We start from the raw sequence: 16,612 nt of genomic DNA on the forward strand, positions 1-16,612 counted from the left end.
ATCACTCCAGCCTGGGCATCACAGAAAGACTCTGTTTCAAAAAAAAAAAAAAGACCAAAAAGAAGTGAAGTTCCTCAACACAATAAAGTCCATATATAAAAAACACACAGCTAACATCATACACCCACACATCATACATTTCACAGACTTGTAAAAGGCTGAAAGCTTTCCCCCTAAGATCAGGAACAAGACAAGGATGCACACTTCGACCATTTCCATTCAATACAGTACTAGAAGTCCTAGCCAGAGAAATTAGACAGAAAAAGAAATAAGAAGTATCCAAGTTGGAAAAGAACCTGTAAGACTATTTCTGTTTGCAGATAACACAAACTTAAATATAGAAAACCCTAAAGAATCCAAACAGACCACGTGCAGTAGCTCACGCCTGTAATCCCAGCACTTTGGGAGGCCAACGTGGCAAGATTGTTTGAGGCAAGGAGTTTGAGACCAGCCTGGGCAACTTAGTGGAACCCTGTATCAACACAAAAAACGCAAAAATTAGCCAGGCATGGAAGAGCATGTCTGTAGTCCCAGCTACTTGGGAGACTGTGGCAGGAGAATCAATTGAGCCCGGGAGGTCAAGGCTGCAGTAAGCTGTGATCATGCCACTGCACTCCAGCCTGTGTGACAGAGACCCTGTCTCAAAAGAAAAGAATGAAATTGGAAAAATTAACTCAAAATGGACCAAAGACCCTGGGTGCAGTGGCTCATGCCTATAATTCCAACACTTTGGGAGGCCAAGGCAGGAGGACTGCTTGAACTCACGAGTTCAAGACCAGCCTGGGCAACATGGTGAAATTCCATCTCTACAAAAACTACAAAAATTAGCCAGGTGTGCTGATATGCATTTATAGTCCCACCTACTTGGGAGGCTGAGATGGGAAGATCACTTGAGCTTGGGGAGGTCGAGGCTGCAGTGAGTAGCCATTAAACTCCAGCCTGGGTGACAGAGTGAGACCCTGTCTCAAACAAAACAAAACAAAACAAAACAAAAAACAAAAAAAAACCCAATAGGCTAAAGACCTAAATTTAAGAGCTAAAGGTACGAAACTCTCGGTAGGAAACACAGGGGCAAATTTTCATGCACGGATTTGGCAATGGTTCCTTAAAAATGATACCAAGAACATAAACTACAGAAGAAAAAATAGATAAATTTGACTTCATTAAAATTCCATTTCTAGAGAGGGCTGGATTACAGCAGGCACTGGGAAACTACACAACCACTTGCCCCCTCCCTGGCACTGCTGCCCCCGGAAGGTCTGCCTTCAGTTCAAAAAACAAACAAACAAACAAAAAAACCAATGATCTTTCTGGCCACATTAAAAAAAAGAAAGAAAAGTTTTAAATTGTATGCATCAAAAGACACTAATTACTAAAGTGAAAAGACAACCCATAAAATGAGAGAAAGTATTTGTAAATCACATAGCCAATGAGGGGTTAATATCCAGAATCTATAAAAAAACTCGTACAACTCAACAACACAAACAACCCAACTTTAACATGGGCAAAGGAGGCTGGGTGCAGTGGCTCACGCCTGGAAACTCAGGACTCTGAGAGGCTGAGGCAGGAAGATGGCTTGAGTCCAGGAGTTCAAGACCAGCCTGGGTAACATACTGAGATCTTGTTTCTATAATAACTTGGCAAAGCCGGGCCTGGTGGCTCACTTCAGGTCAGGCGTTCAAGACCAGCCTGGTCGACATGGTGAAATCCTGCCTCTACTAAAGAAAAGATACAAAAATTAGCTGAGCATAACGGTGTGCGCCTGTAGTCCCAGCTACTCTAGGGGCTGAAGTAGGAGAATCGCTTGAATCCGGAAGGTGGGCCGGGAGCAGTGGCTCACACCTGTAATCCCAGCACTTTGGGAGGCCGAGGCAGGCGGATCACAAGGTCAGGAGATCGAGACCATCCTGGCTAACATGGTGAAACCCCGTCTCTACTAAAAAATACAAAAATTAGGTGGGCGTGGTGGCAGGCACCTGTAGTCCCAGCTACTCGGGAGGCTGAGGCAGGAGAATGGCGTGAACCCCAGAGATGGAGCTTGCAGTGAGCCGAGATTGTGCCACTGCACTCCAGCCTGGGCAACAGAGCAAGACTCCATCTCAAAAAAAAAAAAAAAAAAAAGAAAAAAGAAAAAAAAAAGGCAGAAGTGCAATAGGCCCAGCAATTCCACACCTAGGTATACCGATAAGAGAACTGAAAATGGATTCACAGCAGTATTATTCACAATAGCCAAGTGGTGTGAACAACCTAAGAGTTCATTCACAGAGGAGTGGATAAGCCAAATGTGGTATGTACACACAGTGGAAGATGTGGCCAAAGAAGGAATGAAATTCTGACACAATCTACAACGTGGATGAACCTTGAAGACATTATGCTCAGTGAAGAAACCAGAGGCTTCCAACAGAGGGAGGGGGAGGGGGTCTGCCCACCTGACAGAGGTGAGGGAGAGGCGTCCACGTCCCTCTGCACCAGCTCAGCAGGTGGGAGCTCTACTTTATCCTCTTCAGGCCCCCACCGGCTCTTCCGCTTCCTCTTCACGGTAGCTGCGGAGGCTGGCTTCCCAGGGGCAGCTGGAGCAGGGATGACGGTGGGCACAGGCGTGGATGAGGCGGGGCAGGTGGTGGCTGGGGGTAAGGACCCTGACAGGGCTTCAGGCGGGGACTTGCGCTTCAGGCCGGGGTCGGGTGCTGTGAGGCTGCCTGTGGAGCTGGCCTTGGCTTTCCGGAACTCCTCCAGCTTCTGTCGGTAGTACTTGTACCCTTGGCTGTTGGGCTCGTACAGAAAGCTGCAAAGGAGAGTTGGGGGGTGCATTGTCAGCTAGGCCCGAGGCCCTGTCCCTGATTCTGGGCAGGAGCAGTTCTGGCCTTGTGTGCCCACGTTGGCCAGGGTCATGTCATGATCACGGTCTCCACCACAACCTCCTGCCCTGCCAGGCCTCCTGGCAGTGGCTGCTGGTTCTGGTGGCCTGATGCCCTTCCTTTGACTGTGGGTCACTCCAATCCTCACCCTGTATTTATCAGGCACCCATCACACTGTCATTTTTTACCCTGCTACAAAGGGAAAGGGCAGGGACCCTCACACCCTTCCCCAGGGCCTGGGAAAGGCGAGACATTCACACCAAGAAATCTCAGATTGTGGGGAGACACCAGACATGAGACAGGGCAGAGGAACTTGTCTTGATCCCAATGGCTTCTCAAATGCATCTCTAAGACATTGAACATCAGAACAGAACAAGTAGCTGATTTCCACTTCCTATGGGGGCAGGCAGCCTCAGGGCAATGTGGCTTCCAGCAAGGCCAGGAGCACAGGTCTCAGTCCCTACCCAGCCTGAGGAACAGAGCAGGTGGCACTGGTTCACAGCTGGGTTCCACACCTACTGGCGCCTCTCAGACTGTACACGTCCCCAGTCCACAGGACTGTCTTTTTTTTTTTCTTTTTTGAGACAGAGTGTCGCTCCGTCGCCCAGGCTGGAGTGCAGTGGCGTGATCTCGGCTCACTGCAAGCTCTGCCACCTGGGTTCACGCCATTCTCCTGCCTCAGCCTCCCAAGTAGCTGGGACTACAGGCGCCTGCCACCATGTCCAGCTAATTTTTTGTATTTTTAGTAGAGACGGGATTTCACCGCGTTAGCCAGGATGGTCTCGATCTCCTGACCTCATGATCTGTCCGCCTTGGCCTCCCAAAGTGCTGGGATTACAGGCTTGAGCCACCGCGCCCAGCCACAGGACTGTCTTTGAGGTCTATGCTAAAAGGAAGAGTCGTGGCCAAGCTCCACATGGCAGAACACTGGGAGAGAACCGAACACGTGTACAGCCTTGAACGCATGTTACAGTGCTGAACAACATGGGGCTGGACCTGCACTTGTGAATCTGGAGGGATGGTCATTGCACCAAGGCATGCTACTAACGTGAACTAAAGGGTCAAGCATGCTGTGAAGTCCTTTTGTGTAAGAAAGAGACCAGGTGCAGCGGCTCACGTCTGTAATCCCAACTCTTTGGGAAGCCGAGGTGGGCAGATCATCTGAGGTCAGGAGTTCGTGACCAGCCTGGCCAACATGGTGAAACCCCATCTGTACTACAAATACAAAAATCAGCTGGGCCTGGTGGCACGCGCCTGTAGTCCCAACTGCTCGGGAGGCTGAGGCAGGAGAATTGCTCGAACCTGGGAGGCGGAGGTTGCAGTGAGCCAAGATTGGGTCACTGCACTCCAGCCTGGACAACAGAGTGAGACTCCATCTCAAAAAAATAAGATAAATAGGCCGGGCGCGGTGGCTCAAGCCTGTAATCCCAGCACTTTGGGAGGCCGAGACGGGCGGATCACGAGGTCAGGAGATCGAGACCATCCTGGCTAACACGGTGAAACCCCGTCTCTACTAAAAAATACAAAAAAAAAACTAGCCGGGCGAGGTGGCAGGCGCCTGTAGTCCCAGCTACTCGGGAGGCTGAGGCAGGAGAATGGCGTGAACCCGGGAGGCGGAGCTTGCAGTGAGCTGAGATCCGGCCACTGCACTCTAGCCTGGGCGACAGAGCGAGACTCCGTCTCAAAAAAAAAAAAAAAAAAAAAAATTAAGATAAATAAATAGTGAACGAGCAGCAAGAGACCCCTTAGACAATTTCTACATGAGCCTGTGTGTCTACGGCCCTGCTAACATCCGGTACCTCAGGAGGGTGGGACAGAAGGACAGGAGACGGCAGCATCTTCTCTGTGATCCTGGGTCATGGTACAAGTGTGACTCAGTGAGGGACATTTGTACAAATTAAGAGGTAAAAGCCACAACTGTTCAGGAGGGAAGGGAACAGTTGGTCAGATTTGGAAAAGACACTTGACAGCCGGGTGAGTTCAGACACAGATTTGAGGCCAAGCTGGGGAGGCTCACTTGCCAAGGCTAAGCGGGCATGGGGATGTGGGGGCATCTTCCTGGCCTCAGCTGGTGCTTCACCCTGAATGTCCTCCAGGATGGCCCAAGGATGCATTACAGTCCCCTGGAGGGTCTGCCCATTTTGGGGAGGAGGTTACAATGGCACCCAATGGTGGACCCCCATGAGGGGGAGAAAGTGGAGCCCCCACAACCCCATCTAGAACAGGGCTGAGTGCACCACCAAGGCTCCCCTCTGGTGGAACTAATCCCACCCTGAGCCCAGTGATAACCACTGTTAAGGTGTTTCCTGTCAGTTTCAACAAAGATTTACCTTAATAGAGCCGTGATTCTATTTTACATATCCCAGTTTTAAAAAAAATTTCTGCCTGAAGCTGATGACATAAGCCTTTCCTGTTAGAACGGTGGAAGCATGTTCACTGACTAGCCTTGCCTCAGTTTCCTCACGCTGGGCTGCCGGCTCACATGGGTGCCTTCTGAAGGCGGCATACTCCACTGGGGAGATGCGCTGATGATTTAGCCCACAGAGGCTGGACACTGTGTCACTGACTTTTCCTTTTTTTTTTTTTTTGAGATGGAGTCTCGCTGTTGCCCAGGCTGGTGTGCAGTGGCGTGATCTCGGCTCACTGCAAGCTCTGCCTCCCGGATTCAGACCATTCTCCTGCCTCAACCTCCCGACTAGCTGGGACTACAGGTGCCCACCACCCACGCCCGGCTTTTTTTTTTTTTTTTTTTTGTATTTTTTAGTAGAGACGGGGTTTCACCATATGTTAGCCAGGATGGTCTTGATCTCCTGACCTCATGATCTGCCTGCCTCAGCCCCCCAAAGTGCTGGGATTACAGGAGTGAGCCACCACGCCCAGCCTACTGACTTTATTATAGCTGATGCTCTATTGACATGATTTCCAGGATGTATCTCAGAAATGGGAGAATGACTACTCCAAGGGATGGGAGTTTCCAGCTTTTCATTTTTATTTGTTTGTCTGTTTTTCAAGACGGAGTCTTGCTCTTGTTGCCCAGGCTGGAGTGTTGTGGCGCGATCTTGGCTCACCGCAACCTCCACCTCCCGGGTTCAAGCCATTCTCCTGCCTCAGCCTCCTGAGTAGCTGGGATTACAGGCATGTGCCACCACACCTGGCTAATCTTGTATTTTTAGTAGAGATGGGGTTTTTCCACGTTGGTGAGGCTGGTCTTGAACTCTCGACCTCAGGTGATCCACCTGCCTCAGCCTCCCAACGTGCTGGGATTACATGTGTGAACCACCACGCCCGGCCTCATTTTTTATTTTTTGAGATGGGTCTTGCTCTGTCACCCAGGCTGGAGTGCTATGGCACGATCTCGGCTGCCTCTGCCTCCTGGGTTCAAGCGATTTTCCTGCCTCAGCCTCCCAAGTAGCTGGGATTATAGGTGCATGCCACCATGCCCAATACATTTTTATATTTTTAGTAGAGACGGGGTTTCGCCATGTTGGCCAGGCTGTTCTCAAACTCCTGACATCAGGTGATCCACCTGCCTCGGCCTCCCAAAGTGCTGGGATTATAGGCGTGAGCCACCACACCAGGCCTCCAGCTTCTTTATAGCCATGCAGTTGGTTAAGAATTGTTTCCCAAAGTGGCTGGGGTGTGCCTGGCCCACAGGCGTGACAGGGAAGGGCCAGGAGTGGCCACATGAGGTGGCTGTTAGATTTGGGGGTGAGGGGAGGTCTGCCAACCACGTGGGTCCAACCAGCATTTCTGTGCTTTGGGGCTGCCTCATATCTGACCCTGCATGGAGATTAAACACAGGCGCAAATCTGCATGCCCTGCAGGGGCCTGAATACCTGGTCGTCCCCCCTGACCCATCCAGTTCTTTCCTGGTCTGGCTTTTATCTGCAGTGAGTGTGGGGATGAGTTCCCTTCAGCCTCAACTCCTTTGGCTGCCCAGGGTACCCACCCCAGGCGACCTCAACCAGCCTGGCCTCCCCCACAGCCACACCTGACAAGCTGGGCACCTGTCAGCAATACCCCAGAACAGAAAGGACACACAGGATGGCCGGGGCCAACTGCACCAATAGTATCTCTCAGTTCTGACATCTAGGGAGAGGCTAGGCTGCAGCGACTGGTCCCTGGACCCCTCTGACCGGGCAGAGCCACCAGGCTCTGGGCCTTGGACAGAATTCCAAATCCTTGCCTGCTTCTCCCTTTGAAAAGGTTTCACAGTCAGTGTCTACCTACAATGACAGCAAACTAGGTTTCCTATTTATATAGCCTTAATCAGGCAAATGAAGGAAAGACACAATGACTTGGAGGAGACTAGTGACCTAACCCTGAGGTGTGGCCAACAACTCAATGGTTCCCAGGGCAAGTCCCAGATTCAGGACACCTGGGGGGCGCTCCAGTCCCAGGCAGATCCCTCTCCTGAATTCCAGGCCCAAACAATCCACGACCCCAACACAGGCTCCCGGACACAGAGGTACCAGACTGGGTACACAGAGGTACCAGCCCCTCTCCCTGTCCCCATCCACTAGGTCAGCTGAGCCTTGACCCTCCCTGTTCCCAGCCCCCACGTTCCCTCAGTCCCACCTCCCAAGGGTGGCCCACTGCCCTCGTCTGCCTGGACCTGGCCTGGCCATGTCTGCCCACCCTCCATGACCTTGGTCAGTGACCACAAAAAGCACAGTTGCCCCATCTGCGATGAAGTCTGCTGGATCAACCAGCCCAGAGAGCTGCTGCTCCAGGACTTTGTCATGTGCTGTCACACCTCCTCAATGACTGAGTCGGGGCTTGTGTAACCTCATGGGCACGTTACCCCCACATCCCCCAGGCACCCACTTGCCTCCCCGGGCACAGAGCAAGTCCCAAACCCACCCAATGAATTGATGAGCCAGTGAACACAGACCTAGTCACTGGGGCTAGGGTGCGACCGCATGGTGGGGGATGGCAGGGAGGCTAGGCTGCTTGTCATGCACCCACCCTTCTGTGGAACTCACATACAGGCTGGGTGTTCCCCCTCCATAGATCCTAAAGTTCTCCATTCTCTGCCACTTCCCTCGTCATAAAGGGGAGACCCTGAGAACGTACACAACATAAACTAAACACTACTGTGAATTTCCACTTGAGAGCCTGACCTGCCCCCGGTCAAGGGCTGCCATGTGTCCCAAAGACAACTGGGCAAGTGCTAGAGACTTTCTCCATGAGGCACCTAAAAGACACAAAGGCCCCAAAGGCCCCGTGCACCTGCCTCAGAGACCACCCAGGGTGCTGGTGTGCGTGTGGGACATGCCTGCAGGGAGGCAGAGCCGGGCTCTGGGGTCAGAGACTCTTAGACCTGCCAGCATCTCACAGTGGGACCCCAGCAAGTGGCTGGACTCTGCCGATCCAGTGTCCTCCCCTGCAGGGGGGCTGTGGCCAAGGTGACGGTCACCTCCCTGGCAGGGCCCCCCTTACCTGAATGCCTGGTTCTCACGGTTGTTCTGGAGGGCAATGGTTTCCACCTCGGGACCCCCGTCCGCTATGAACCTGGCCAACTTTTCTGCAAGATTCTTGACCTCTTCGTCCTCTGGGGGTGAAACTTTAAGCAGGCTGTCAGTACTGGGCTCAACTCACCACACCCAACAGCCTAATTTCTGCTAAGAACCCCAAGGGCAACAAGTGGGGTTTGTTTTAGGAATGATGCAAAGAGAAACAGGCAAATGGGAATCAGATTACTGCACTGGGACCAGACGCCAGAGTTCATAACAAACCTCCAGCCCCCGCCCCCTACCCCCCTACCCTGTCCAACAAGGGAGGTCAAGAGGGCCTGGGACACAAGCCGGGACAAACGATCCAAACGTGACAGCAGGTCTGGGTGGGGTAGGAGGGGAGATGGGAGCATCCCAGGTCACATGGCTGGGGGGTGCTGTTGGGCCTCCTTTCCTTGGGAGAGGCTCAGGGCACAGGGCCACAGGGAACACAAGGAACAAACCTCTGCAGCCCGCGCTTGGCCTGAACATCAATCCCGCCCACCCACCAACACTTGGCTGGGATTTTATGTCATCGCAGTCGAAGACCAGCTCACCAGCTCGTATTTCCCCTTCCCCTGAAATTCATCCCATCCGAATTGCACCAGCTGACAGTGTCTGTCCCCCAGGTCCTCAGCCGTACACTACACTTGCCTTGCCCTGTCCTCAGTGCCCAGGAGGAAGCTGGGGCTCATTAACACTTGTTAACGTAACAAAGAACCAACAAGCAAAAGCCCCCTCTACCCAGGGTACTGCCCTGAACTGATCTCCCAGGAGTGACCTCGATCGCCAAGAGCACCCGTGTACCCCACACATGTGGCTTGACACTCAGGCTTCACCAGGTCCTTGGAGCACTGAGAGGGAAGGTGGTGTCAGACCCATTCCCAGAGTGACCCCAGATGCCTGGGAGAATACTGACCTCAACCACCAGTGCCACACAGTGCCACTCCAGCGCCTCCAGGAACCCCGATTCCACACTGGGGCACGGTATGTCCACAGGCCTCCCCAGAACCTCCCGCCCACTCTGTCCACCTACCTTTCTGAGAGGCTGCCTGCGACTTCTGTGCTTCCTTTCTTATCTCAGCCACCTTCTTCCTGTAGTAGAGGAATTCCCTGCTATTCTTATCGTGCAAAAATCTGGAGAGGAGGAAGTTTGCAGAAGAGAGGGAAAAATGAGTATCTGTGACAGGCATATCCCTGTAGCTTCTATCGCACAAAAAAAGGCAGGCTGGCGAGCAGGGACCCAAAAGCAAGTCTCCGTGCCACATGGGAGCCACTCGTCACTTCTAGTGAGAATCAGAAAACGCTTGGAACAGCATCCGGCCCACGCTAGCAAGCAACCAGCCCCGCACGTGCGACTGTGCAGCAAATTCATTCAATAGCACGGCCTTCCCTTCCCCGGAGATACTCACGCAAATGCTGGGTTATCCTTGTAGTCCTCCATAGCTACTTTTTCTAACTCGGGGCCTCCTTCTGCCACAAAGCGGGCCAATTTCTCTATCACTTTCCGAGTCTCGGCTCCCTCTGGGGGTGAAACTTTAAGGAGGCTGTCAGTACTGGGGTTCAACTCACACACCCCACAGTCAATAGGCACACTCTCTCTACGGACCACAACGACAGAGGGGTGGGGGGAGAAGAGTGTGAGATGCAGGAGGCTGTCGGGCGTCCCGAGTCCAGGCACAAAACACCATGATGAGGGGGGAGTTGGTCTCACTGTCTTGGTGAGACACACTGGGTGGGAGAGAAGTGTGTGAGGCTGTGGTGAGCTCCAGGCTGGAAGCTAGCAGAAAATATATCCAGCTTCCCCTGGTTGTGGGGGGGGAAACGCTTAATTCTTTTCTTTCTTTACCAGTTTTCAGCATAACACATCGGTTCCCTTTCATCCTTCAAAGATGACACATTCTTTTTTTAAAAATACCATTATGAGCTCTGATTTAAACACACTGGGTGGGTTTCGATCCATGGCAATTAGTGTCATAGAAGCTCTGCAGCCGGTGGAGCCTCTTCAAGCTGGCTCCTGAGGGCTCTGGACATGGCCCCAGGAGTCTCTGATGGCCTCCTTGCCATCTGCCGGGACAGGGCGCTCCAAGATCATCTCATACACTTCCTGCCCAGACCCAGAGCCAGCCATTTCTCCAAGAAGTCGGTTTCCATGAGAAACTGCGTCTCCAGACCAGCATCTGGGCGCTAGGGATGCTCAATGCCACGGGCTTAATCATTATCTCGGGGCCTTTTCAGTGAACAGAGCTATAAAGATATATTTTTATATATGGATTAGCCTCCCCACTGAGCCATGTGGAACGTGCTTTTGCATTTTTTCCCTGGCCTGTTTCTGAGGCTGAGTTTGTCAGCTACTACACAGATCGCAGCCCTTGTAGGAGACGCACAGGAGGAATTTCTCACTGCCAGCAAGTACCTGGCAACTGGGTAACATGCCAGATCTGTGGCTAATCTTATTCCCCTTGTTGCTTGGGCTACTGGGAATCGGGGAGAGGTGGGGAGTGTGTGGCCCAGCAAGCGGCGCTGTGAGGTCCCAAGGGCATTCCATGACCATCTTTCACCCTAGGTCGCCCTCCTGCCACAGGCCCAGCAACAATCCTGACCTGGTCGCTGTTTACAGGAACAGGTGGGTTTCTGAGGCCACGCAGACAGTGGGCCATAATGAGCTTCAATTCAAGGGCCTCGAGACACTCGATACCCCTTGTAATGCAGCAGTTCCCAACAGGGTACCCTTGGAGCTGCAGGGGAACCTCTCTAAGGAAAGGACACACACCAGCTCCATTCTGACTAATGGCCCAGGGGCCAGGCTGGCCTCTGATCCGCTCGGACACACAGCCAGAAGCAAGGGGTCTCAAAGCTGTCATGGCACAACTCCACGGTCGCTTCAGTCTGTGCTGTTAGGGTGACGTGACCTCACCAGCCAGCCCTCCACGCAGTTCAGGTGTCACGGGGCCTCATTCTGAATGTGGACAGGGCTAGACTTGCTAGCAATGCTGTCACCACAGCCACCCCCTTTGCCCTTCTACGGTGGGGGATCTGGACAAGCTCACCCATGACCAGTGACCGTCCTTTCCTAGGAATAGGAGAGAACACCCTCCAACCTGCGGCTCATACCTCTGGCCTAAACGCAGGGGACAGTAACCCATGGTTGGGGCAGTGCTTCGGGGCCTCCAGGGCTCAGCTGAAGAGCCTTAGAAGCTCCTCCAAGAAGGGATATGAGGATGCCCTTTTGGAGCAAATGCGAGAAGGGCGTGCGCCCCTGCCCTGGCTGGGTGAGCCGCTGTGTGAGTGGAAGATGGATCCCGCTGCTCCCAAGATGAAGCCCACGCGCTGATGCCCAGCAACACCCCAGCCCTGCCCCTCACCCTCCTTTGCTCTCCTCACCCCAGAGGGCCCAAGGCTCAGCTCAGAGACCTGGTGGCTGCAACTCAGCCCAAAGCACCCACGCCCCTGGCAGCACTTGCCCTGCCCACCACAGATCCCACCTGCTAGAGCACGGGCACTGGTGGTGGGGGAGCAGCAGCTCCCACAACTTACCTTTGATCTCCAGCCACTGCTCATAGTCCTCCTCCTCGTCCTCATCGGGGGACTGGAAGACACTTGGGCGGTGTGCCACGGGCAGCTGCTTGGCGTGGGAGTAGCTCTTCATGGGGCCTGGCAGGCTAGTCAGCCCCAGGCCTGTCCGCCTGCTGATGAGCAGGGACCTCTTCCCGGCACTGGGGGTGGGTGTGCTGGGAGGGGCGCTGGGAGCACTGGGCGGGGCATCTGGTATAGAAGGAAGGATATGCGCACTCAGGGTGCTGGGTACCTCTCCCGAGTCCCCAAATCCTAGTTTACAACCATTCCCTTGGAGGTCTGTGGCCAGGCTAACTGACCGGGGCCAGACTACTGGGTGTTCTCACCCTGAGACCTGATGGGGAAGGGACTCAAACCAGCCTTCCTAATTCTAGGATGAATTTGGCCTCGGGTTAACATTTCTTAGCTGTTCCCTAGGAAACCTGACAAAGGTCGAGGACCAGCTGTTTCACCAGTAACAATGGGCTCTGGTCAGTAAATCCCAAAATCAAGAGACATGGGCAGAAGCTCCGTGGGTGACGATTTACCCACCTGGCCTGTTACACTGCACACCTGTAGGCAACCAACCTAGAGACAGGGGTCCCATTCTTTGCACAGGCATTGCTACCGCTGGGGAAGGCTGGGAATCCCCTGGGGCACTGACAAGGGGTCCAGGTGCAGACCTGAAGACCAGCCATTCTAGCCCATACCTTGCTGCCCAGAGGACCTACAGTGCAGAAGCACCCACAGCAAAGCAGGGGATGGGGCAGGGCTGGTGTGTGACAGCTTCAGGAAGAGCCCTGAGTCTGGGGGGGAGCAGCATCATGAAACTGGCCAGCTCACCACCCTGAGAACAGGACTAGGGCTCCCAGACCATTAGATAGAGGCTGGCTCTGCACTTGTGGGCCTCATCTTTTTTTTAGTGACAGGGTCTCGCTCTGTCATCCAGGCTGAAGTGCAGTGGTGCAATCATGGTTCACTGCAGCCTCAACCTCCTGAACTCCTGGGCTCAAGCAATCCTCCCAGCTCAGCCTCCAGAGTAGCTGGGGCTACAGGTGCTCACCATCATGACTGGCTAATTTTATTTTTATTTTTTTGCAGAGATGGGTTCTTGCTAGGTTGTCCAGGCTGGTCTCACACTCTTGGATTCAAGCTATCCTCCCACCCCAGCCTCCCAAAGGGATTACAGACATGAGCCACCAAGCCTGGCAGGGGCTTCATCTGGTTTTTTTTTGTTTTGTTTTGTTTTGTTTGAGACGGAGTCTCGCTCTGTCACCCAGGCTGGAGTGCAGTGGCTGGATCTCAGCTCACTGCAAGCTCCGCCTCCTGGGTTCACACCATTCTCCTGCCTCAGCCTCCTTAGTAGCTGGGACTACAGGTGCCCACCACCTCGCCCAGCTATTTTTTTGTATTTTTTAGTAGAGACGGGGTTTCACCGTGTTAGCCAGGATGGTCTTGATCTCCTGACCTCGTGATCCACTCGTCTCGGCCTCCCAAAGTGCTGGGATTATAGGCTTGAGCCACCACGCCCAGCCGGCTTCATCTTTTTAAGCCTTAGCTTCCTAAATGGAAAGTGTGGAAATGGAGGCAACCAGCTGCTTACAGAACCCAGTAAGATTTAGATGTACCATCTAGACCTAAAAAAAAATCATGTCAAGTAAGAGAAAAAAGCTTAGAACAAAATGCACACTATGTCGTCATCTGGGTAAACGGTCAAACATCTGAAACTATGGCACATACTGCTTGAGTGAGAGGACAACAGCAGTTGTCAGACACACAATTTCTCGACAGTTATTTCCTGTAAGAAAGGGGGATGGGAGGACTTCAACCTCTGGTATTCTTCTTTTTCCCTTTTTGAAACTGAGCCTTGCTCTGTTGCCCAGGCTGAAGTGCAGTGGCGCGAACTCGGCTCATGGCAATCTCCGCCTCCCAGGTTCATGCGATTCTCCCGTCTCAGCCTCCCAAGCAGCTGGGATTACAGGGGTGTGCCACCATGCCCGGCTAATTTTTGTATTTTTAGTAGACACAGGGTTTTACCACATTGGCCAGGCTGGTCTCGAACTCCTGACTTCAGGAGATGCACTTGCCTCGGCCTTCCAAAGTGCTAGAATTACAGGTGTGAGCCACTGTGCCCAGTGAGTATTTTTCATTATTAAAAAAGATCAGGAGTATCAAAAGCAAAATGTTACATCTATGAATTCTTTTTTTTTTTTCTTTTTTTGAGACAGAGTCTTGCTCTGTTGCTCAGGCTAGAGTACAGAGATGCGATCTCCACTCACTGCTACCTCCACCTCACAGGCCCAAAAGCGATCCACCCATCTCAGCCTCCCAAGTACTTGGGGCTAAAAGCATGCACCGCCATGCCTGGCTAATTGTATTTTTTTTGTAGACAGATTTAGCCATGTTGCCCAGGCTGGTCTTGAATTCCCAAGCTCAAGCAATCCTGTCCCCTGCAGCCTCCCAAAGTGCTAGGATTACAGGCATGAGCCACCGCACCCAGCCGACATCTATGAATTCTGAGAGAAGAAAACACGACATGTGTTATCAGATGTCTACCGAAGGGAAACAGAGGTAGAAAGAGGTGTCCCTTCAGAGGATTGAGAGCACAGGCGTCGTCTGCTTGTACGGAGCAAGGGACATGGCAGGCACTAAGTCCACATTCCCTGGCACACAGGGTGTTACCCAATGAACACCAGTGCCCCGGTGGTCACTGTTGGGTGCCCCCAGCTGCCTGCCCACCCGGCACCTCAGCAGTAGCAGTCCCCAGAATCTGCTGTTCTCTGATGTAGCTCAGGTGTCTCAGGTCAGCCCAGTGTCCCTGCAAACCCCGTCTGCAGAAGACCTGCTCACTCCTGCTGGTGGGTTCAAGCTGACCCAGCTTAGGGATGCCTCCAACTCCCAAAGTGGTCCCGCAAGTGTGGGGAGGGCTTCATCATGGCTCCACCTGCCCCCGACTGAAATCTGACTTATCTGTCTCTCCTCCTACAGGGTAAGCACACTGAGGGCAGGGTCTATATTTGCCACCTTGGTAATTTTTTTTTTTTTTTTTTGAGACAAAGTATCGCTCTTGTCCCCCAGGCTGGAGCACAATGGCGCCATCTCGGCTCACCGCAACCTCCAACTCCTGGGTTCAAGCGATTCTCCTGCCTCAGCCTCCTGAGTAGCTGGGATTACAGGCGCCTGCCACCACGCCCGGCTAATTTTTGTGGAGACAAGGTTTCACCAGGTTGGCCAGGCTGGTCTCGAACTCCTGTCCTCAGGTGATCCACCCGTCTCACCTCCCAAAGTGCTGGGATTACAGGCGTGAGCCACTGCACCCAGCCTGCCCCTTTTGGTATTAATTTATGTATTTATTACTTGGTCCGGGTACAACAGCTCCAGCCTGTAATCTCAACACTTTGGGAGGCTGAGGCAGGTGGACTGCTTGAGCTTAGGAGTCCAAGACCAGAGTGACCAACATGGCGAAATCCCAACTCTACAAAAAATACAAAAATTAGCCAGGTGTGGTGGCATGCCCCTGTAGCCCCAGCCGCAGGGAGGCTGAGGCAGAAGGTTTGCTTGAGCCCCAGAGGTTGAGGCTGCAGTGCACTATGATTGCACTACTGCATTCTAACCTGAGCAAGAGTGAGGCCCTGTCTCAAAAAAACAAAAATTATTGGCCGGGCGGGGTGGCTCACGCCTGTAATCCCAGCACTCTGGGAGGCTGAGGTGGGTGGATAACGAGGTCAGGAGATGGAGACTATCCTGGCTAACACGGTGAAAGCCTGTCTCTACTAAAAATATTTAATTAGCTGGGCATGGTGGCGGGCGCCTGTAGTTCCAGCTACTCAGGAGGCTGAGGCAGGAGAATGGCGTGAAACCGGGAGGCGGAGCTTGCAATGAGCTGAGATGGTGCCACTGCACTCCAGCCTGGGCGACAGAGCAAGACTCCGTCTCAAAAAAAAAAAAAAAAAAATTTATGTATTATTTATTTATTTATGCCTTTGGTGCACGTATGCGTGGAACGAGGGCAATCTATGATTATGGGTGAGCAGAAGGAGTCTGAGGTGGGACCCGTCACTTCCCACATGCCCGGCAACCCCAGGGGGAGATGCAAGGACAGCACCAGGAAAGGGGAGGCCTACACTCACCTGTGCTGGTCTGTGCCTTCTGCAACTTCAGAAACTGCTGCAAGAAGCTACCATCGTTGGCAAACTTGTTGGAAACGCAGGAAGAGTTGTGTGCATTTGTGATTCTAAAACCAAGACAAAGGACAGAGAGGGTGAGCTGGCTAGAGAAGCAGTGAGGGCACCAGAGGACGAGGATGAGGATGAGGATGAGGCCATCACCTCGCCCATCACGGTCCCTAACACACCCCAGCACTCTCACCTACAGGGACCCCAAACTGGCCCCCAGAGATTTCAGGAGACTACTGCGAAGTGTGCACAGCAGGCTTCGGTATGGTAAGCTGGGAACAATCTTGTTCTGATAAGAGCAATACTCCATGTATTATCTCTGCCTGAATATTAACCCTCCAGGTTCAAATGGCCCTCCAACAAGATGGTTCCTGCTCTCTCCGCACAGCACCTGTCCTCCCTTGCTAGTTAATTATCTGGGTTGTTACTGACTCACATCTGCCCTCCTGCTAGACCTTAGAGTTCTCTAAGGCAGGGCCTACACGTGTCTGTCTGTCTCTGTCTCTGTGTCTCTGTCTCTGTGTCTCTC

General features: G+C 52.9%; 1 protein-coding gene across 5 annotated transcripts in view; it reads right to left on the reverse strand.

Moving 5' to 3' along the window:
• Positions 1-16,612, reverse strand: part of SUGP1 (SURP and G-patch domain containing 1) — a 47,164-nt gene that overhangs the window by 19,288 nt on the left and 11,264 nt on the right. The window contains exons 3-8 of one of the 5 annotated variants that reach the window (XR_012428597.1): positions 16,039-16,142; positions 11,891-12,118; positions 9,766-10,084; positions 9,390-9,490; positions 8,301-8,479; positions 2,430-2,785 (exon numbers count right to left, since the gene is read on the reverse strand). Coding sequence is in view for 2 of the 5 variants with exons in the window: in XM_015440519.4 (XP_015296005.3) it covers positions 2,430-2,785; positions 8,301-8,424; positions 9,390-9,490; positions 9,766-10,084; positions 11,891-12,118; positions 16,039-16,142 (1,232 nt within the window). In the remaining 3 variants the exon portion in view is untranslated. Of the gene's footprint in view, positions 1-2,429; positions 2,786-8,300; positions 8,483-9,389; positions 9,491-9,765; positions 10,085-11,890; positions 12,119-16,038; positions 16,143-16,612 lie in introns of all 5 variants that reach the window. The other 4 variants (XR_012428596.1, XM_005588537.5, XM_015440519.4 and 1 more) reach the window with 4 other exon arrangements.

The sequence above is a fragment of the Macaca fascicularis genome, chromosome 19 (assembly GCF_037993035.2).
Source record: "Macaca fascicularis isolate 582-1 chromosome 19, T2T-MFA8v1.1".
Classification (NCBI taxonomy): domain Eukaryota; kingdom Metazoa; phylum Chordata; class Mammalia; order Primates; family Cercopithecidae; genus Macaca; species Macaca fascicularis.